At 37.1% G+C, this 24,302-nt stretch overlaps 1 protein-coding gene across 16 annotated transcripts in view; it reads right to left on the bottom strand.

Moving 5' to 3' along the window:
- Positions 1-24,302, bottom strand: part of MBTPS2 (membrane bound transcription factor peptidase, site 2) — a 98,081-nt gene that overhangs the window by 46,061 nt on the left and 27,718 nt on the right. For 12 of the 16 annotated variants that reach the window (XM_053202163.1, XM_053202161.1, XM_053202165.1 and 9 more), the window contains exons 8-11: positions 18,121-18,215; positions 17,562-17,757; positions 15,115-15,190; positions 13,605-13,823 (exon numbers count right to left, since the gene is read on the bottom strand). In XM_053202163.1, the coding sequence (XP_053058138.1) occupies positions 13,605-13,823; positions 15,115-15,190; positions 17,562-17,757; positions 18,121-18,215 (586 nt within the window). Of the gene's footprint in view, positions 1-10,914; positions 13,824-15,114; positions 15,191-17,561; positions 17,758-18,120; positions 18,216-24,302 lie in introns of those variants that run through there. The other 4 variants (XM_027054592.2, XM_053202171.1, XM_027054593.2 and 1 more) reach the window with 3 other exon arrangements.

The raw sequence follows: 24,302 nt of genomic DNA, 5'->3' as shown, positions 1-24,302 counted from the left end.
GATGGAGTTTCAGTTCTGCAAGATGAAGAGTTCTGGAGATGAACAGTACTGATAATGTGCATGACAATATGAATGTACTTAATGCTGTACAATTAAAATGGTTAAAATGGCAAATTTTATGTCATGTAAATTATGGTATATTTTACTATAATTAAAAAAAAAACACTTGAAGAAAAATGTCAAATTACGGTAAAACAAAGAACGCAAGAGTTAGGACGAAAAGAACCTGGTTCTCATCCTTGCATTTTTACTGACTGACTGTTTGACCCTAGCCAAGTCATTTAACGCCATTAAATGTCTTTAATCTATAAGACAAAGAAAATGATTGTAAGGTTATTGGGAGAACTGAAAGATGTAATGTATGAAAAAGCCACTTAGTTAAATGTATGGTGCAATACAAAGTAAGTTTTGTCATGGAGGTGATGAGGGAAGGTTTCATAAGGGCATTGTGGTTTGAATTGGTCCTGGAAAGGGAAGGAACAACATTTACTGTGTGATTGCTGTGTGATTATTTCAGTTAACATAGCATAGTTTTGAAGGTATTATTCTCAAAAAGAAATTGAGACATAGAGATATAATTTGCCTGAACCCAAAAAGCAGCTCTCTCTCTCAAGTTCCTTATTCCCATTCATAGTTAAGTTGGAAAATAAAAAGTGTTGAAATTGGAAATAGAATAAAATAGAAAATGAAAAAGTAGAGATGATAATAAATGCAGAAGCTGCTTCTTTTTTAAAATAATTTTTTTTTATTTTGAAACAATTTCAAGCAAGTTTCAGGAAGAGTACAAAGGAAAAAAAAAGAGTACAAATTACTCCCTCATGCCCTTTATCCAGATTCAACAATTCCCAATATTTTGCCATACTGGCTTTGCTATCTCTGTGAACCATCTGAGAGGAAGTTTAAAACATCATGCCACTTTATCAGAGAGAAAAAAAACTTTTCCTTCTACCCCCTTTTAAAAAATGTTTGTGTATCTATTTTGAAAGAGAGAATGTGCAAGGGGGAGAGAAAGGGAATCCCAAGCTGGCTTCGCACTGTCAGCACAGAGCCCAGGGCAGGGCTCAAACTCAAGAACCATGATTGTGACCTGAGCAGAAACCAAGAGATTGATGCTGAACCTCAAGAGGTTGATGCTTAACTGACTGAGCCACCCAGGCACCCCTCCTCCTACCCTCTAAGGTTAATGATTTGATGCCTGCAAATGAAACTGACAAAAGACAGATGAGCAAGAGAAAAAAGAGATTTACACATGCGCACAGGAGTTCACAAAGAATTGCGATTCAAGGTAGTTAGAATGTGGGGCTTATCTGCCATCAAATAGGGGATGAGTATGGACAGAGGTCACTTCTGGCAGAATAAATGACTTCTTAGAAGGACAAGGAAGGGCACTTATGAAAAAACAAATGACTTTTTGGAGAGATGAATAGGCCCTCAGAAGAACTGGTGGAAGATGTGATAGTTTTGTGTCAATGTCTGCTTGAGAAGATTAGGGGTACTTCTGAGGAGGAGGCTGATGACAACTGAATTCCGTTGGGAAGCTTTGCTTTTAGGCAGGTAAGGCATTTTAGGAACTCAAATGCCTTCAGCTCAAAATCATTTTTTAGGCCACAGTGCCTTATTCTGGACCCTTTCAAATTCTATACTTCAGCCCTGTGTTTCCTGAGAACTTAGGTAAACACAGAACATTCTCAAATCAGGAAATTCAATGCTATTATCCCAGAGCTGAGCACTCTGTACCTACCTGTTCAAGTGCCTCTGCCAGTATGTCTTACCTAGAAGTGAGGTTGGCTCCACTGTTCCTTGCAGCTATGTGAGGACTCCATCTTACTCCACAAAGATTTCTGGAGTGTCTACTCTCTTCCAAGCACTGTTCTAGATACTTAGGATTCAAGATAACTGTATCTGCAACTGTGTTTCCTCTTTCCCCCTCTTAGAAAGGGCATCCCTCTTGCTGAAGACTACTTACTACTCTACTTGTGCTCTAGATGCCATCTCCTGATGGGTTCTTCCCATCAGCACCAAAAACATACCAATGATTTTCCCACTGCTAAAACAATGACAACAATGCTTTCCTCTACATCCTTCACCGAGTCCCATGAGCTTTCTTCCCATGCCTTCCAAATAAAACTTCTTGACTGCATTTTCTGCATTTGCAGTCTCTCCCTGCAGCCACTCCCCCCACCCCCCAACCCCCACTCCCACCCCCACCATTCCTCCACCCACTACAACCTGGCTCAGCTTTCCCTGATGCACTGGGGCTGCTCTCTCAAGATTGCCTATAAACTCCTGCTAAAGCCCAAGGACATTTGGCAGCCTCTCTCAGTAACATCTCATATTATTGACATGTTCTTGATATATTGTCTTCCCTTTTGTTTCTCTAATACCAAACTCTCATTTGTGGTTTTCTTCCTAATTTTCTAAAGCTCATTTTTTCCTCTTCCTTGTACCTTTTTAAACCTAAATGCCGGTGTTCCTGAGAGCTCTATTCCAGCATACCTTCTTTTTCCTTTTCATTCTTCTATCTTCTCCCCAGACTATCCATTCCCATAGGTTGGATTACATATTTGGAGTGCATCAGCTCATACATGGTGTCTCCAACTAATTTCTACTGAGTTCCTGACAGTATCCAAGAATCCACTTGAAGTTCTCCCAGGCAGTCAAACTCAAAAGTTCCAAAGTGAACTGCTCCTTTTCTGCTGTTCCCTGGCTGTTAATGGCACTGCCATCATTTAATTGTCCAAGCCAGAAACCTGAAGTCTTCTTGACTCCTTCCTGAACCTAAACTACACGAAACCATCAAATACAGTGGATCCTATTTTTGAGTTTGTCCTCTTCTCTTTTTCAAACCTCTACTGCCAAGATCATCAGCACTTGCCTAAATGACGAAAATAGTCTCCTAACCAATTTCATTGCCACCAGACTTGCCTCCCACCAATCTATGCTTTATCCTCAGTCAAGGTGATCCACTGAAATGCAAATCTGATTATGGCCCTCTCTTGCTTGAAACTTTCAATGACTCCCCATTTGCAATTAGGCTAAAGTCCATAACATATTTCTAAGACCTGGCTTCTGATAACTTTCTTAGCTTAATCTCTTGCTACCCCATGCCTGAAACACTTAGTAGTGATTAGCATATATTTTATATTTATTGTTTTATTATTTTAATGTTAATATATTTTTGAAAGAGAGAGACAGGGACAGAGTGTGAGAGGGGAAGGAGCAGGGAGAGAGGGAGACACAGAATCTGAAGCAGGCTCCAAGCTGTGAGCTGTCAGCACAGAGCATGATGCGGGGCTCGAACTCACAAACTGTGAGATCATGACCTGAGCCGAAGTCGGACGCTTAACCGACTGAGCCACCCAGGCGTCCCTATATTTATTTTAAAAACAAATGGTATTTTTCCTTACAAAATACAAAAAAGAAAAATTGTCTTGTTTATTGCTGTATCCCCAGAGCCCAGAATAGTGCCAAGAACACAGTAAGTGAGCAATAAATATTTCTTAAATGAATGAAAGAATATATGTATCAGTTCTAGTGACTACAGAATGGGGATAAGCAAGAAAAATGGAAACTTTCTAATTCAATAAGCATCTCTTAGAGTAGCATATTTACAAGAGTCATATTCTAAGATCTAGCAAATTTAAAAACCAACTACAGTGATCTCAGAAGAAAAACATTTTAAATGTGGAAAAAAGCACACTTGTTTAAATTTTACAAGAAACAAAATACAAATTCATAATATCCTCATTACCTCTTATCTTCATGATTTTAAATTATGATTAATGCAGTGTTCCAAACTTAATCATTATATAATTAAAACAGATGAAGATAAGATACTTACTTTAAAATCAGGATGTCTATTCCAAAGGTAGTTTTTTTAGCCTTTAAAGACTAATATTAAATAACCTACAGAGAGAAAATTTTAAACTTGAACATCCAAGAAGCAAAAAAGTATTTTCATTAAGAAGTTGATTAAGAAGTTGATTATCTTTAGATAATGATATATATTAAGGATAATCTCCAGATGCTAATCTATACTGCTTAGGAATGAGAAACACTATTTCAATAAAAATAAAAACACCTTAGGGGAAAAAATGTTTTAAGGACTCTTTTCAACTAAAGTATGAGATATATTCTCAATTCCCTGTATTACTAAATTGAAAAAGTAAATAATAGTTGCATCCTATACACATAAGAATGATTTATCAAGTGAGAGATAATTTCACTTATTGTATCTTTTCTCTCCAAAGGATATAAATTTATGTCTCTTCCTCTTGGCATGAAATATCTCTTAAGATTGCCTGGGGCACCTGGGTGGCTCAGTCGGTAAAGCATCTGACTTCAGCTCAGGCCATGATCTCATGGCTCTTGAGTTTGAGCACCACATCGGGCTCTGCATTGAGCTTGGAGCCTGCTTTGGATTCTCTCTCTCTCTCTCTCTCTCTCTCTCTCTCTCGCTCTCTCTCTCTCTCTCCCTCTGCCTGTCTCCTGTTTGTTCTATCTCTCTTAAAAAAAAAATCTCCTAAGACTAACCATCTCCTTTGAGGGGGACCTGGGTGGCTCAGTGGGTTGAGCTTCCGATTTCGGCTCAGGTCATGATCTCATGGTTTGGTTCATGGGTTCAAGCCCCACATTGGGCTTGCTGCTGTCAGCGTGGAGCCCGCTTCAGATTCTCTGTCCCTCTCTGTCTCTGCCTCCTCCCGACTCGTGCTCTCTCAAAAATAAACAAAACATTAAAAAGAAAAAAATCTCCTTTGAGATGGATGACTGGCTAAACATTTGGGGATAACAAAACACAAGGTTCTATCCCTATTCGGCACCAACATCAAGACAGAGTGCATGTAAATTAAAGATGACAATGTTTGAAAAACCAAAATCATAAAACTATCATAAAATATTTGTGAATATTTATAAAATCTTTAGAAGCATTTGAAAACATTTCACCAAAGGTGGAAAATATAAGGCAAAGCTTGAGAGATCATGATATATAAAAACATAAAAATAAACATTAGCATTAGACTTAAATGAGGTTGTTTTTCTTTTTTTTTTTTTTAATTTTTTAATGTTACTTATTTTTGAGAGATAGAGACAGAGCATGAGCAGGGAAGGGGCAGAGAGACAGGGAGACAGAATTGGAAGCAGGCTCCAGGCTCCAAGCTGTCAGCACAGAGCCTGATGTAAGGCTCGAACTCATGAACCGTGAGATCATGACCTGAGCCATAGTCAGATGCTCAACTGACTAAGCTACCCAGGCACCCCTTAAATGAGGTTTTTAATCAATTAATTAATTAATTTTGAGAGAGAGAGAGAGAGCGAGCATGCAAGTAGTGGAGGAGCAGAGAGAGAGGGAGAGAGAGAACTTCAAGCAGGCTCCACACTGTCAGCGTGGAGCCTGACGCGCGGCTCAAACTCACAAACTGCGAGATCACGACCTGAGCCAAAGTCAGAAGCTTAACTGACTGAGCCACCCAGGTGCCCCATTAAATGAGGTTTTAATTTATTCACATGTAAGAAATCAAATAGTAGAATGGAGCTTATGATGAAAAGCAGTAAGACAATAATCACTTCCATGAAAAATGGGCAAAAGATGGGGACAAACAAAAACAATACAATGACCAATAAATACATTTTAAAATGTTCAACCTTTTTTCTAATCAAAGAAATGCAAATTAAAATGAGATGCCATTTTCACATATCTAATTAAGAGGAAAAAATGTAAATGCAACAAGGCAGTATGTATATATAAAATGTTCACATTTGAAAGATAGTAATTTTTCCTTTAAGATTTTCTTAAGAGTTTCTATAATTACCCAAAAAATCTTGGATATGCCAAAAGATTTAGTTATAAGGATATTCCTCACAGCTTTGTTTATAACATTGCAACACTGGAAATAATAGGGGTCGGTTAATTATGGCACATTCAGGGGTTCCTGGCTGGCTCAGTTGGTATAGCATGTGACTCTTTATCTCAGGGTTGTGAGTTCAAGCTCCAGGTTGGGTGTAGACCTTACTTAAAAAAAAAAAAAAAGAAAAGAGAAAATTACGGCATAGTCAATGCTGCAGTATTATATATCCATTTCAATGACACTAGAATATTAATAACATTGAAAAATGCTTACATCAAGTTTAAAAAGCAGTTTGCCAGTTAATGTATAATATAATCCTATTTTTTCAATTACAATTTACTTTCATTTAACATGTTTTATATAATAAATGTGTATCTTTTTTTTTTATCTTAGAGAATGCAAGCTGGGGAGGGGCAGAGAGAGAGGGAGGGAGACAGAATCTGAAGCAGGCTCTGCACTGTCAGCATCAAGTCCAACATAGGGCTCAAACCCATGAACCGTGAGATCACAACCTAAGCCACAGTCAGATGCTCAAACGACTGAGCCACCCAGGTGCCCCTTTCTTTATTATTTTTTTTAATTTTTATTAAAAAAATTTTTTTAATGTTTTTATTTATTTTTGAGACAGAGACAGAGCATGAGCAGGGGAGGGGCAGAGAGATGGGGAGACACAGAATCTGAAGCAGGCTCCAGGCTCTGAGCTGTCAGTACAGAGCCCAATGCGGGGCTTGAACTCACAGAGCATGAGATTATGACCTGAGCTGAAGTCAGATGCTTAACCGACTGAGCCACCCAGGCGCACCCCGCCTTTCTTTTTTTAGTAAGAAAATTATTTTTCTATAAAGGCCAAGGAAATCACATTAGCTCTCTCCTGCTCCAATTCTATACTCTCCAAGCAAACTCCCGATTACCAACTTGTTTCCCCCAGGCATTTCCATAACAGAAAAGGGGGTGCCCTGGAGTGGAGACATGGACAATCTGTAAATTCCAAAGTGCTACCTCCCGTTGTAGATTTCTGGTGATACATACGGCCTAGGAAAAAAGTTAGATGCCATTAAAGGATGGAAACAAATTGAAAGGGAAGAAAACAATAAATAGGAATAAAGTATTAAAGTCAGGAACCTGGAAAAGAAGCTGAGGTATGGTCAAATATGTTTGCAAAGCTTCAGAACAAATATGAGTCTGTAGTAATGAGAAGTAATAAGAAGGTGATGATCATTGCAGGAAAATACGGACAAAGGATGTGGATAAGAAAAATCTACAAAACAACACACATTAAAAACGAAAGTTTAGCCTCTTTTCTAACTAATTAATGCAAAACAAAATGAACATTAAAAAAACAGCTTATTCTGAAATGCAATATCCCAAACTATGCAGGGGGTAGTTTTCTATTGTCTGATGTAGTCCTCAAAGTCCATTCTACCTCAAATTCTCTCATAATGGCTTGTCATAGTGCCTCCTTCTCAGTTGAGATATTGTTTGGGTAAGATCAGATTTAAATGCCTAAGTTACTATCAATGAACATACCCACAAACGCAGGTTATTTTGAATAGTTTCAGTGAGCAAAATCTTTAGCCAACATCTTAAATATGATGAGTTTTGGTTTATTTTGATTGGAGGAAGAAATATTAAAAAGGGTCAAGTCTTGGAAGACACTCTGGACAACCAGAGCTAGCCTGAAGGCAGTGGAAGCCAAGAAGGCATACCAGAAGGAGGCAGGATCGAACACCAGTATGGATGGGGATATGAGGGCAAATTTATGTCATAATTCTGCATTCTGAAAATAAGTAACTTAAGTACGTAATATCTTGAGCATGCCACGTACCATATTAAGAACTTCATGTAAACTTCTTTAACAATCTTATAGAAAATACTGTTAACAGCTATTTTATAAAATAGTTCATGCTGTATACAAAAGTAAACCTGGATTTCCTACCTCACACCATATATTCTAAAATTTTTTTTTAACATTTATTTATTATTGAGAGACAGAGAGACACAGAGCGTGAGCAGGGGAGGGATAGAGAGAGGTAGAATCCGAAGCAGGCTCCAGGCTCTGAGCAATCAGCACAGAGCCCTACGCGGGGCTCGAACTCACAAACTGCGAGATCATGGCCTGAGCCGAAGTCAGTCACCCAACCAACTGAGCCACCCAGGTACCCCACACTATATATTCTAGAAATCAAAGATCTCATTGTGAAAGTATAACTCTAAAGCAAATAGAAGAAACTGTATAGAATATTACTGTGACTTTGGGAAGGACAGCACTTTTTCAGTAATATCCACAAAACACAGATAATGAATCAAAAAATTAATGTATTTGACTACATCAAACTAAAGATACTTGTTCAACAACGAAACCTTATAAATAAAATTTACAGGTGGCTGACAGACTGGGAAAAATTATTTGCAACATCTAACATGGCCAAGAGATGATATCTAGAACATGGGTTGTTCTGTAAACAGTTAGACAGTAAATATTTTAGGATTTCTGGGTGATATGGTCTTTGTTGCAACTGCTCAACTCTGCTGTTGTAGCATGAAAGCAGCCATATACAATATAAACATGAACGAATGTGGTTGTGTTCTAAGAAAACTTTATTTATAACATAGGTGGTAAGCAGGGTTTGGCTTGTAGGCTGCAGTTTGTTGACCCCCTAATCTAGAATATACAAAAAATTCTTATGGATCAGCAAGAAAAATTTAGTAAACTCAATGGAAAACTAGGCAAAGGATATCAAGAAGCAATTGGCAAAATGAAAAATCTAAATGGCTAAACAAGTATATGGATGTGCAACTTTATTAATATGAGAAATGCAAATTAAAAGGAAATGCCATTTTGCACCCAACACATTTGTGAGAACATGAAAGTCAGACAATTCAGGTGGAGGAAAGGGCATGGGGAAACATGGAATCCTCATGCCCTGCTGATGAATGTCAGTTCTAGAGAGACATTCTGCAGAGCAATCTAGAAGTGCTAAGTGAACTTAAGTATGTGTTTCCATAATCTGAATAAAGGAAAGCTCTTTGATAAAGGGCAGCAGGCACTTTGTAACAACACAAGAACATTTTCCTTATTTTGTGATTAGATACAACATAATTTTTCTCCTTTCACTACAAACAGATAAAAACACCATCATAGACTGTCACTAGTCTACAGACCAGCTATTATAAACTACTTTCTACCAATGTGTTTTAGACATGAAAAAAACTTAATATTCTTAGCATCTAATTATTTTGCAGTTTAGAGCTTCACGTCTTTAAGAGAACTGGCTTAATGATACTGATGCATGGAGTGTAAAATTTACATAAATGTAAGATAAAGCAAGACTTCAATTTTGTAGGATAGACAGTTACAGGGTTCTGCTCTTAGACCTTTCTGTGTTCTCCCTCCTCTCAGGTGTCAGGAGCATGTCAGTAGAAAACTGTGAGAAATGGTCAGTTAATAAGAATGGACAACTATTGAATATCCATCAATCTTTAGCTAAATAAAACTATGATATAAGGATGTTTTTCTTTCTTTTCAATGGAAAACTAAATTAGACAATATAACCTGCTTGGTAATTAGAATTGCAACTTCCTTTAGCCATTTTTTTCCTACCTCCACCCTGAGTACAATCTATTGTGGCATTAGGTTTTGAAATAGAGGCTTTCCTTTCATTGAATTCATTTGCCATAGCCTGATAAAATATACAATGGATTATTCAAATTATTATGGCCTAAACAGCAAAAGTAGCCTGCAAAAACACTGATTAAAATGGCTTATTGTCTCAAAGAAAATATATCTACATGCTTTACCTTTTTTTCTTTTTTAAAGTTTTTATTTTTAAGTAATCTCTGCACCCAACGTGGGGCTTGACCTCATGACCCACAACCCCAAGATCAAGAGTTACATCCTCCACCAACTAAGCCAGCCAGGTACCCCTCTACATGCTTTACCTTAAAAATAATTTGTGACTCAACTTTACTTCCAGTACTGAAAACCACTTCAGAGTTCAAAAAGCTGTGAAATAAATGAAACATTTTCTTTCTTCTCAGTCTTGTATCACATGTTCATTTGCTTAAAATGTTAGGTTACACTAAAGCATATGTATACTATTGTTTGAGTAGTCATTAAAAGAAAAATAGTTTACAGTGAATTGTACACATTAAACAGGTGAATTTTATGGTATTTAATTGTATCTCAAGCTGCTAAAAAAAGTGGTTTAGATAATCAGTCATCTAGTCTTGTGGCTCTTAATTATAATAGAATGAAATCAGAGGCAAAAAGGAGTGGAATGAGGCTAGCCAATCAAGAGTTGGGCTAAATTTCCATCCTATTGTATTTGGCCTTTAAGTAATCTCGAAAGAGAACATGTGCATGTGTGTGAGGGGGCAGTTAGAGAGAGAGAGAGAGAGAGAGAGAGAGAGAGGAGGGAAAGAGGGAAAGGGGAGACAGGGAGAGAGAGAGAGAAAGGGGGTGGGAGAGCCTGGATCTGTGGACAAGGGAGGAAGTACTAGAGCAAAAGGTCAAGATCAATCAAATGTCAGAGTTGAAATACTTTTCCACGAATTCCTAAGAAACATACACTAACTTAGAGAAGACTTCTGTCAGACACTATTGAAAGGAAACATGATAGTCCTCTTTCTTCACCCATAAACAGGCCATTTCCAAAACAATAGAGAGAGCACAGGAATCTCATTTAAAAAAGCCTTCTTGGGGTGCCTGAGTGGCTCAGTTGATTGAGCGTCCAACTTCGGCTCAGGTCAAGATCTCACGGTTTGTGAGTTCAAGCCCTGTGTCGCGCTCTGTGCTGACAGCTCGGAGCCTGAAGCCTGCTTCAGATTCTGTCTCCTTCTCTCTCTGCCCCTCCCCACTTGTGCTCTGTCTCTCAAAAATAAATAAATGTAAAAAAAAAAGCCTTCTTTCTGTGGCCTGCAACAACTTTCATATACAGGTTGCTTGAGTGAAAACTGAAGGCTGCTTTTAGAATCAAGAATTTAAGAACAACAAAGATCATACTGTAATGTAAAGGGAACAATTTTGACAGAAAAGAATAGAAGTTTTTGAAAAAAGACAACACATAGATGATGGTAAAACATACAATGCTGGTACACATTTATTCTTTTATTGCTAAACATCAAATGCCAGGAACCATGGTATCTTCAAGTTAAATACTAAGAATGAATTACAGCACAGTCGCAAGATCTGTAGGAAAAAATACCTGTGCACCATTAATTAGTATGTGGATGTTCAATAAATACCATAGGACAAACTGATGACTGAGAGCCATGTATCCATGAAGTGCTTGTTTGAAATTTGCTGTTAGAATAGATGACCATGACCTATAACGGCGATTATCAAAATGTCAAGTTTAACTGCATGTCTTTTCAAACTGAGATGAAAAAATATATACCTTCTATACAGATTATAGGGGGTTAAAAAAAACCTCTTGAAAATGTAAACAATGTAGAGTAGGAACACTGAAAATAAAGTTTTACTGTTGAACAACGTGACAACACAGAAAGAACATTTTCTTCAAATCCTTAAAATAATTCATTTTTCTAATTGCTCTACAGAAATGAAAATGGATTATTTTCATAAAGATGATAATATCTTTATAGGACACAAAGACCTTCCAAGTTATTTTTTATGTTAACATATATATACAGTATTCAATAATACTATTTGTAGCTTAAATAGAAACATGCTTTTCTAATCCATAAATAACACTATTCATCATCCATTCAACCACATTTATTAAGTATTTATGATGTCTCATGCACTGTCCCAGGGATGCAAAGATGAGTATGACATGGTCCTTACTCCAGAAGTGCCCACAGTCAAGCTGGACACAGATAACATTTCCTTTCTTGCATGATAAGGTCATTTCTATACAAATGCGATGGATCTGCTCAATATCCTAATAAGGGTGGTTCCCAAATCCTGACCCTAGAGAGCAACAGACCACGATGTTCAAATTCTACAAGAAAATTAGTTTTTTTTTTCCCCAGAGAAAGAAGTTAAGGGGTAGGACTTCCTCTATTAAGATTTTTTTCTCAGTTTCAAAAAACTGACCTGCACATATACAACATATTGATTAGTAAATTGCTTAGTTTATGTAATCAAATTAATTATACAAGTATTTCATGGCATTTCCCAGGCTCTACTACCTAAACAGGTCTGAGCTCACTCTGCTAACAGTCTTTGATCCCAAAGGACTATCTACTGAAGAACACAACAAAAGTTTTTTTTTTTCTGGGATAAACGAATAATGTGTACGGTTTTAATAGCGGTAATAACTGATGACCTCAAATCATTAATAACATCTTAACATACTCCATATATAATTTCTATTTAAGAAGGCAGGCAAACTTGTAATACAGTCTAAAGAGTTTCTTAAAAATGATTAAAAAGTTTTAGGGCCTGAAGAGCAACTCAATGATGGGAAAAAGGTGAACACCATGGAATATCTCACTTAGTGAAGAAGTTGGGTACATGGGTGTTAATGTTCTTGAGTGCATGAGAGAAGCACTTATTTTTCATCAAAGAATTGCATGCTCATACACTTAGAAGACCAATAGCTTCACAGTGGCCTGTTGACTTTCTGGATCTTCCAGGGCTGCATCTCCAGTGCAAAAGACCTTGAACTACTCAGGGCACTTTTGGGCTCAAGAGTCAGTTCCCAGCCTCTGGCAAGTCCACATCTGTACTCCCGTGTAGCCATTCTCACTGTACTACCAAGTCTTCCGTGGACCCATAGAGGTAGCTTAGAGGAAAGATGGAAAGCAAGGCCTGGGCATTTAATTACTTAATATAGAGAAACATGGAAGCTGCTGGTGAGGACAAAGTATGGTTGAGAGCTTAAGGTAGGTGCTTCTTGAAGACAGGAACCCAGGACCTAGGCCCCAGATAACCCCAGCAGCACAAGAGAAAATGTCTACCCTGGAAGGGTTTCAAGCTTCAAAGCTTTGTAGAGAATGGTAACCAGGACTGTAGCAGATCTGTCTTGTGATCTGTTAGAAGACCAGGCTCAGTTCTGAGGTTCAACTTTAACCTCCTCAGCTCACAGGCTGCAAGTGAAAGACACCTCTTTCAGCTCACTCTAAATGTTAAGGCTAGTGCTGCTTTATGAGGGCATGGGGACACATCAAAGAGACAATTCCTGTGGGGCAAAACATGCATCATGGTATTGTAGGCCCTACTTCCTACTTTTTTCACTTATTTGGCATCATTTGACAAAAATTTCTCCTTTCATGTCAGCAGATACTTTTATAGAATTTTATTAACTGCAATCAGACCTCAGTTGTCAGAGTACAAAATAATACACCATTAAATCTTAAAATTCTTTTCAAACAAGACAAAGGACAAGAGATACAGGCCAAGAAAATGCTCACCCTTCCACTTGGCCAGATTCTGGTCTTCTTCAAATCTGGATTCATGATGTTTTTTCAAAAAGTTTGCCCCAATTAATTCCACCTAATTCTGTTCTCCTTTACACTACTGCAACATGATCCGGAGTTGCACAAAATGGTTTAACATGAATTTTCACTTGTTTAGAAATTGTTCCACAAGCATCTGAAATTTGTTAAGTTCAATCTTTAAAATCAGAATGTAGTCAGAGACTATGCCTTTCATTTCTTCTGTTTATCCTCCATCCCAGAGTTTGGATATTCTGATACATGAGGAGCTTAAAGTTGTTAGTTAAAATGTAATTTTAAGGAAACACTTTATATTTCATACCAAGGATCATTCTGCCAGATGAATGCAAATATTACCGTGCTGTAACCATCCAGAGTCCCAGGGTCACGTTGGCAGCCAAAAGTACACTGCCACCAAGCAAGATGAAAAATCCTATCAGATCTTTGACATCATTGTCTCCAATCACTGAGGTAAGGGTGGCATCTAGGAAAGAGTTTAAAATCCACTGACCATCCAAAGCAAAGCAGGGCACTGCATTAACAATAGCCAGAGCTCCTGAGAGGGAAATCAGGTACCTGGGTAAAATCAGTTAAGGATCCGACTGTGAGGTCTGAGAAGAAACCACATTTCTGGTAGTCAGAAGAGAGTGTTTTACTAGGGCTGGATTTGAGATTATAGCTGCTTTCTTTAAATCTCTGCCCACAAGTATAGGACATTCCTTCCTAGATCTCTACCATTTAAAATAAATTATTCATATTATTTCAAAGCTCAAAAATCTTGGCTAGAAAAATAAGGGCCAACCATTTGTAAACTAAGACAATCTATAACAAACTCCAAGGAAGACTGAGTCTTTGTAATACTTTAATGACACAACAAGAGAAAGGAATGTGGAAGTAATTAGCAATAAAGGAAAATTACTTTTTGATCCCTACAAAGTATTACCTTATCTTAGGGAACATAAGGATTTTGGCCCCTTCAACTCTATTTTACTATTATCTATAACTAGTGTACACTATAAGTAGTATAAATATTAACTGTAACACAAATATAACTGTATTTTACTGCCATCTAAAAGCTTATATATATCATAAATCTCTGAAACAAAGCTGCAATCTACAAGGTACTATCTTGATTGTACATATTTTTTACTAACTGTTCATTTGTTTTCCCTTTCATGTTTTCGCAAATCATTGAGGAAGGAAATGAAAATGATTTAAAAGTGACAAAAATATGTATTGTGCACCTGAAACTGATATAATGTCGTACGTTTACTATACTGGAATTAAAAAAAATCCATTTTTAGTAATAAAATCTAGAAGGTAAAAAAGAAAAAACAATGACAAAAATAAAGAACCCTTCCAAAGTGTTCAAATTCTTCATAATAACAAATTTTAGAAAATGTCAAGTTTTATATTCCAACATAATATGCTAAAGAACACGTGAGATTTTGTCCTCTGAATTGCTATTTTAGTAGTGGAAACCAGTTTGATCTCCCTTATGCATTCTTCCACTTAGTCCAAGGTAACAGGTTCACAAGGGGCAGAGTTCATCACCTCACTGGCATTTTGAGCTTTCATTCTTTATAAACTTACTAAAAAAGGTCTTAGATCTGTAAATTCAACTCTCAAATTATATTCTGGGTTCCCTCCCTTCCATATCTTAGCTTTTCTCCTTCCCTGAGCAATCTCTTTCCTCTGACTTCTTCCTTCCTGTATACAATCTGATCTTTTTCAACTTTAAAGTCTCTTTTTCAGTTGTTAGCAATCAATGGACACTTGTAAGGTCTATGCATGCTCTATTCAAGGTAAGCCTAATCACGTTCCAAGTAACACCTTTTAAAAACATTCTTTACACCAGAAAGGATACTTGACAAATGTCTCCACAACCACAGGCAGATCTATGCTTAGAAAGTTGAAGCGTGGGATAAAACTGGTGATGCTCACTGAAAAAGAAAAACAAGGAATAATGAATATTGTTCATATAGAGAAGCAACAGCATTATAAATTTTTCCATGTGGTCAACAATTGGGCTAGTCTATTAAACTGGTTGAGAAAGCTCTTCCCAAACATAAGCAGGCAGCCTATATGCCCCACATATAAAAACAATTATTCTAGAACATCTAATAAATATAGTGGAATACAGAAATTCATATCTCAGTATGTACTTATATTTGGAGGTAAGAATAATATAAAACTGACTATATACCAAGCATGACTACCAAATAAAGAGACTGACTTAAAAACTATGGCAGAATTTATGAAGAGTCCTTATCCTTCAAAGAGGCATAACCTGAAAATCACATTTACTCTATTATGCCACTTAACTTCTTTCTGGTCTTGGTTTTCTCTTACTAAATCATTACTAAAACAAGGATTATGACTAGGGGAAATTTTTGGTCTCTTCCACTCTGTGCATTCCGTAATCCTGTTTTTGCTCAAAACATTTACAAACTTCTCTGTAATTAGGTAGAACATATAGTACATATTTCTGAATTACATAGTACATAGTTCTGAATTATTCTAAAAGGGAACTTCCTTTCCATTTGTTGAGGATATATTTAATATTTGCATTCTAGGGGTGCCTGGGTGGCTCAGTCGGTTGAGCGTCTGACTTCGGCTCAGGTCATGATCTCACGGCACATGGGTTTGAGCCCCACGTCGGGCTCTGTGCTGACAGCTCAGAGCCTGGAACCTGCTTCCGATTCTATGTCCCCTCTCTGACCGCCTCTACCCTGCTCCTACTCTGTCTCTCTCTCTCAAAAAGAAATAAAACATTAAAAAAAATAATATTTGCATTCTAGAGTCACTTAGTGTCAAACTGATAAAGAAGAAGAATGACCCAGGTTACAGGCTATGACTATGAAACAATGAGACAGCCTTTTAAAGAGTAATATAAAACCCCTATGCCCATCAACTGATGAATGAATAAAGAAAATGTGATATGTCCATTAAACAGAATATCATTTTGCCATAAAAAGGAATGACCTACTGAGACATGCTACAACATGGATGAACCTTGGAGACATTACACTAAGTGAAAGAAGTCAGTCACAAAATATCCTACTTATATGAAATGTGCAGACTAGGCAAACTTATAGAAACAGAAAGTAGATTAGTGGTTGCCAAGGACTGGGGGTGGGGAGAAATGAGAAGTGACTGATAGTGAATACACTATTTCTTTTTGGGGTGATGAAGATATTCTAGAACTAGACTGTAATGGTTGCACAACTCTGAACATATTAAAAAACCTTCAATTGTATGCTTTAAAAGGCTCAAATATATGGCATGTGAATTATATTTCCACAAAACCATTATAAAAAAAAGGAACTTAAAAAAAATCTTGTACAACAAAATTAGACTATATGATCTTCAGCAATATGAAGAAGCTATCTATTTAGTCCCAATAATGTAGCCTCTGTTAAAACAATTATGCCAGCCCAGTTCTGAAAATTATATTCAAGGGCACCTGGGTACCTCAGTCAGTTAAGCATATGACTTTGGCTCAGGTCATGATCTCATGGTTCATGAGTTTGAGCCCCACATTGGGCTCTGCACTGACAGCACGGAGCCTGTTTTGGATCCTCTGTCTCCTTCTCTCTCTGCCCCTCTCCAGCTTGCATGTGTACTTTCTCTCTCTCTCTCTTTCTCCCTCTCTGTCTCTCACTCTCTCTCAAAAATAAATAAACATTAGGGCACCTGGGAGGCTCAGGTGGTTGGGCATCCTACTCTTTATCATGGCTACAGTCATGATCTCATGGTTTGTGAGTTTGGGCCCCATGTGGGGCTCTATGCTGACAATGGGAAGCCTGCTTGGGATTCTCTGTCTCCCTCTCTCTCTGCCCCCCACCCCCAACTTGCTCTCTCTCAAAAATAAAAAATAAACATAAAAAAACATGAAAATTATATTAATATAAAATTCATGTGTTATGTATAAATTATAGTCTTACCACTATAACTCCCGGCATTCTTTGGGGTATGTTGCTCTTGCCACTGTTTTGGGAACTTGGGTAGGTTTAACAAACTCTCAGAGAACATCTGAGAGATCATCTATGTGACTTGGACATAAATGGTAGTGAAGAAAACAAGTCACTCTCCATAGGCAGACATGGGATTCAGTTACACCTTGTTTCATAAAATTCAGATTATTTTCCTAATGCCTAAATTTCATACAATACTGAAGAACAAGTTAAGACTTAAAAAGTAGTCAAATTTATAATAAATAAAATTAACCCAAGGATTTGTACTGAGTTTCTACCATGAAGAATATATGACATCTTAATGATTTTCTGAGGGTCTACCATAATAAGTACCCACCTGTGTAATGAAGATGCAGTGGATGACCTACATACAACATATCAATTTGAGGAGGATGTTTCACTTTTATTAAGCGAGTATGAGTTTCCAAAGAAGGTATTATACAGAAACTGGAACTTGAACTTTTTTTACAATCTTTATTGGTTCTACAAACTTGTGTGGCTTCAACTGCTTTCCGGGCGGGTAGGCATGTATGCTATGAGTAAAATATTAATTAGTCAATACCCAAAATAATTTACTAACAAGAAAAACAGCAAGTTCCAGTGCTCAGTATCTTTCATATTACAGAGCATATTAGGAACAAAGTTCATTTAAAAGAAATGCCATTTATGTGCACCTACTATAAATTAGATTCAAGTATTCTACTTCAGCCAAATAAGATATTATACCTATAAATTTTTAAAGATTCTCAGATGAAATGTGGCAAGTGAAATATAGAAATTTTAATAAAACGATATGAAACAAAAGGGAAAAGTGTTCATAGATTACATTTTAGTTCTATATGCTTATTTTATAAAAATTATATCAGACAAGCAAGATTGCTTCAGGGACAACTCACCAAACGCTTATTAAAGTTATTTCTGTAGGAAAAGCACACATCTGTGAGGCTGTGATTGTTACAACATTCAGTCGAACCATCTAGCCGTTTGTATGCTAAAGAGAAATAGTGAATTAGAATCTGTTATATAGAAGTACATTTGTAATGAAAATTTTGCTTTCAAGACAAAAAGAGTAAGTAAAATGCGTATGAATTTGGAAACAATTGTATGATTCCTAGTTCAGTCTGACCGGCTACTCACTGCAGTGATTTTATGTTACAAAAAGAGACACGATATTACAAAAAGACTTGTCCAGTTTGAAATCAAGAAGCAGCACTTACCGTAGATTTCTGTCTTCCTATAAACTTACCTATTAATAAAGCTAGAGTTCCAGGGTCTCAGTAAGTTTTGCAGTAACTCCAGCTAGTCAAGCACAAATATTTAATGAGCCACTATTAGCTGTCCTAATGCTACTGATCCAGTACTACTTGAGTTCAGCAGAGTGGGCAAGAGGATGCCTAAAAGACTCTCATCCCTAAAGACATCCCCATTAGATCAAATATCTATCCTGCCTCCTTGCTTACCTTACGGCTTTCCTCATAAAATCAGGGCAGCCCAATCTGACCCCAGAGATGTGCACATATTTGCCTGCATACCAATAGTCCAGTTACCACTTTTGGAAGACAATGCAAACAGGGTAACTGTTTATTCTCATTATTCATTTATTTTTCAAAGGTTTTTGGTGTACTCCCTCACTTGTATCTGGGGCAGAATAAGAAAACTAAATCACTGATATAGGTGGAATAAAAATGATTCCATGTGTTTATTTTGGAAGGTTTCCTGCACTCAGCATATCAAACCTGTAAAGCATAAACTGATGTGTAGCAGGGACCAATTAAACTTAGAATCTTATATGTATGCTACCATAGATGTGCTAAGGAAGACAGATTGAAGAGCAAAGTTACCAGAGAACTACCAAAAAAAGTACGCTTTCTAGTACCACAAAAAGCTTTTCTATTACAAGTGTGTCTTCAAGAGCACTGGCAGGAAAATGTTAGTTGATATGCAATATGATTGTACAAGGATTTTGTATTTTAGTCATCAGTCGTTGTTTGGTTTTCAAACAGTTTTTTTTTTTTAAACTAGGTTATTTGAGGGAGACATCTTGTATTGGTTAGAGTGGATCCCCCCCAGCCACTGTGGCTCTCTCTCCTTGGTCTACATAAAATGAAGAACAAAACAGGTGAAACAAACTAACTGATAAATCAGTTTCTCTTCTGCATTGCTTGGCTGTGTGGGCAGTTTTGTTTTCTTTTTTCTTTCTCTGTTGTTTTCTTATAATTGAATAGGTATTTAAATTTTAAATGAGGATTTGTATTTGAAATATGAAGGCAAACTGTGAGTAGCAAATGGTACAGATAAACCTGTGCCTGTAATCAATAATTGGTCACCCTTAATAGTAAAGTATAAAGTACAAAGTTGTTTAGGATTTTTTTTTTTTTTACCAATCCAGGCTACAGTTTCAGGGTTGTCTCTGATCAGTTGCCAAGTCCCACCAATTTTTACCTCCTCATTATTTTTCTCCTATATATTTGCATTTGAGTGCAGGCTCTAACTTCTCACCTGACCCATTTGAAGAATCCTAAGAAGTCTTGTTTGCTTACCACCTATTAGCATACGCAAGCCTTTCCTACATACCAAATGCTTCAGATTCATCTTCCTGAGTAAAACAATGAGAATGTAACTCATCTGATCAAAACTTTCCAAGGACTGCACTACTCCCAAATAACATCTAAATTCCATAGCCTAAAACTGAAAGATTGCTGCTTTTTTTCTCATCTTATCTCATACTATTATCTTGCTGAACCAAATTACTAGCAGTTCCCTAACTGCTTTCTAGGTTCTGGTGCCAAGGTTTATTTCCATTTTGGCCTTCTGAAATTAGACTCATTGTTGAGGCCCAACTCAAGGGGTGATGCTATGAAACCTGCTCTCATCTTCCCAGTGAAGACTGACCACCACCAACTCCTACAATTCCCACCAATTCCTGTCATTACCTACAATTAACCTTGTACTGCAATTAACCTTGTACTGTAATAACGTGGGCATGGTCTGCTTTTTTTTTTAATTTAAATTCCAGTTAGTTAACATATAGTATAATATTACTTTTAGGTATACAATATCATGATTCAACACTTCTATGCATCACCCGGTGCTCATCACAGGTACACTCCTTAATCGCTATCAAATGCTCTGTGTCTTTGACTGGCCTGTGAGCTCCTTGAGAAAAAAGTTTCTCAATCTTACATAAGGTAGATAACTCAGTATACATTGAATACATATATGACATTCTGTGCCACTTTCCTTTGTATTAGAAATCTAGAAAATTTACATCTGATACTTGATCACTAACTTTTCTTGGAGGAATATATACAATACAGAATTTAAAGTCAAGAATTTGATATCACTATTGATGCAGCATGTACGGAAACACAAATGCCAAAACAGGCCAAGCAGGTTTCAAATAAATGAAGTAGATAGTGTGTGGGGAAAAAAATAGGGAGTAGAGGGACTGCGATGAATTAGAAAATGTATACCCTGCTTTATGGGATTAGCAGCCAGGCACTCAACTTGGGGGCTTGATTCCACGGACTGTTGATTTTATTCCAAGAGAAATCTGAAATCTGGACTTTCATGTGAAACCTCTTCAATTTTAAATATTGGCATCTAATTAATATAAAAAAGTACCACATAAGCCAGACCAAATACATTTGCCAAGGCTGGATTTGGTCTCTGGGCTACCACCAATTTGTAACCTTTATGTTATGGCTTCTTCCTATGATGATTACTCTAACTAAAACATAAATCCATGGCTGTGGCCATCCTCACAAGTGTAAATATCTCCCGACAAACAGAATTTTCCAATAAAGAGTTACATATTTTGTGGTCATTTGAGAGGTAAATTTGATATTTCTCTGTTTATCAATTAAAAAAAAGTTCTATGTTTAAAAAAACTTTATTTTAGAATATTTTCTACTGGGTCACATTAAAGGACAAGTTGCTAAGTCAATTTCTGTAACTCGATTCTTAACCTATAAATGGGGATGCCACAGACAATTCTCATATTAGCGTATGTACTTTTTTACTAAGCATGACAGGCCAATCCAATTCTACTTTCGAAGAAGCACTCAAGATTGCATTGAAAGGTCCCAGAGGCATTTGTAGGTTGAATTTAACTCTGAAAGATTAGACTTCTCCCTTAAATCTCAGTCTGGGAGACAATTAGGTAATTCAAGAACAGATCAGTTTCATAATTCTACCATAGAGAGAACCTGCATATTCTGAATGAACCCTAAGATGGGTCCTAAGATAGTTGTAGAAATAGTTTAGCCTCCAAAGCATAGTCTAGAACAGAGGTTAATTTTTTAAAAGTAATCTCTGCACCCAATGTGGGGTTTGAACTTACAACCCTGAGATCAAGAGTCACATGCTCCAGTTGAGCCAGCCAGGCGCCCACCAGAGGTTAATTTCATTTTTTTATTTATTTAAAAAATGTTTATTTATTTTGAGAGAGCGAGAGAGGGAGGGAGTGCGCACGTGCACATAAGCAGGGGAGGGGCAGAGAGAGAGAGAAAGAGAATCCCAAGCAGGCACTGTGCTGTCAGTGCAGAGCGTGACATGGGCCTCAATCTAAGGAATCACAAGATCATGACCTGAGCTAAAATCAAGAGTCAGACATCTAATGAGCCGCTGAGGCGCCCTGAGGTTAGTTTTAGAAAAAGACTGGAACCTTTTTCAATGTATAGTTCCCAGTCCCCACTACTTTCTCTATTACTAAAATGAACTGAATAATTTTCTTATCCTAGCTTATTAAATATATAAATGTAGTTAGAGCTCCAACACAGGGAGGCAAGCCTATTTATTTATTCTTTTAAAAAAATTTTTTTTTATATTTTTAAGAGACAGAGATACAGAACACAAGTTGGGGAGGGGCAGATAGAGAGGGAGACACAGAATCAGAAGCAGGCTCCAGGCTCCAAGCTGCCAGCACAGAGCCCGACGCGGGGCTTGAACTCACTAACCACGAGATCATGACCTGAGCCAAAGTCTGATGCTAAACCAACTGAGCCACCCAGGCGCCCCTCCTCTTTATTTGTTCTTAGTTCTATAGAATTTATACCAGCATCACCTAATAAGTAGTTAAAAAAATTATAAACACACACACATATACACACATTCTCTCTTCAATTTAGGATAGCAAAAAAACTTTGGATCATAACTTGATGTTCACAATGAAAAAACAAATACTTTTCCCCAAACAGTAGAGAAAATTAGGCATAAAAACAATATGAGTACTCAAAATACATGGAAAGGATTCCTGGAAGTTTCCTTTTATTATCTTAAACTATGTAGGGAAGGGTCTCTTCTCACTTCAGTTATAGATACATATGTATAGATACATAAGACAGGAATACAATATTCCTGTTGCCAGGCAGTTACAGGGATATACCCTCGCCTCCTCTGAATAGGAATACAGGCTGTTCAATGGGGATGGCTGAGTCTGAGCTCAAAGCTTCTTTTTAGGGAGCAGTTGCTTTTAGTTTTCAATCTCATGCTCCTGGAAACCTAGTTCAAATGCTGGACTTGTTGAGTATAGTCTTTCTTATTCGAGATAATGCTTTCAGGAAAGAAAAAAGGAATTTAGCTTTATGTGTATATGAAATGAAGGATTCCTCTCAAACTAAAGAAAGAGGATGCAAGCTACTTGTTAGGAAAATAGTCCCAAATAAAGACCCAGACTAGTTCTTTTCTGTAACTTTCAATTCCACTCAAATCACAAAGTGGCATATGGACACCCAGCAATTGTAAAAGTAGAGGCTTGACTATGAATGGGGGTAAAGTTTTGTTTTCTGTTCTGACCCAGAATGAGATCAGAGATCTATTTCAGGTGCAATGGGCTCCAAGTCCTGACCCAGTATCCTTTTTTGGGGCTTCCTGGAAAGGCCATTCAATCTCCAAGGAGTGTATGGGACAAGCTCCTTAGGCTGGCCCCATGTACCAGGGGAAGAGGTGGAATTTAACCAGCCTTACCTTTGTCGGTGACATTTGTAGTTTAGTGAGTTAATGTTTAAAAATCAAAAAGGAAAGGATTAACAGAAGAAAAGCAGGTCTAAACAATTTCATATCATAGATTAACCACATTTTTTTCTAATTTGACAGAAATTGCTCAGAGCCTGGAGCCTGCTTCGGATTCTGTGTCTCCCCCCTCTCTGTCCCCCCCAACTCACACTTTGTCTCTGTCTCTCAAAAAATAAAACGTTAAAAAAATCTAATTTGACAAAAATCTACTTGTTAATATCTTAAGGAGAACATCCAGTCTGCTTAATTATATCTTAAACAACTTGATAATACACCTATGAGAGGTAAGTGGCCAGAAACAATTGGTTGGGACAGCTTACATGCACTTCCAGGGTCAGATCTTTTTTCCAAGGTGGCTTTATTGTTTTTGCAGTGGTGTAAATTTCTAGAATTTTAATTATGTATACTAAAGTCCACTCCAAAATGAACATGAATCACTTTCGGATTATTGCCCACTTTGTATTACCATATTTAATTGTGTCTTTTCCCTCTCTTTATAACTAAGGATAAAAAAATGTACCTAGATACATATAAAATACTATTAATCCATAGCTTTCTTTTCTTAAAAAAGTTTATTTATTGATTTGGAGAGAGAGAGGAGAGAGAGAGAAGAGAGAGAGAGAGGGAGGGAGGGCAGAGAGAGAGGGAGAATCTCAAATAGGCTCCATGCTTTCAGTGCAGAGCCGGATGTGGGGCTTGATCCCACAAACAGTGAGATCATGACATGAGCCGAAATGAAGAGTCAGACACTTAACCGACTGAGCCATCCAGGCACCATAATCCATAGTTTTCTTTAAAATATCTACAGCCTCAGTGGTCAAGTCTGCCATTAAAATTAATTTAGTATATATTTTAATTTAATTTAAATTTACAGTCATTAAGATTCCTATAAACTGGCTAAATGTATTCACTCCATCTAAAAATGGTTAAATAGAGGTACAGGTTTATCAGACATAGTCAACAGTCATCATGTAAAATCAACATGTATCCTAATACAGTCACTCCTAAGGAGATGAAATAGATATTGAAGAATTACTTTGGGATTGATTTTTTTTATTAAGTA

This window comes from Acinonyx jubatus, chromosome X, assembly GCF_027475565.1.
Source record: "Acinonyx jubatus isolate Ajub_Pintada_27869175 chromosome X, VMU_Ajub_asm_v1.0, whole genome shotgun sequence".
NCBI lineage: Eukaryota > Metazoa > Chordata > Mammalia > Carnivora > Felidae > Acinonyx > Acinonyx jubatus.
The sequence above is the reverse complement of the archived record's forward strand: the minus strand, read 5'-3'. Positions and strand labels throughout refer to the sequence as shown.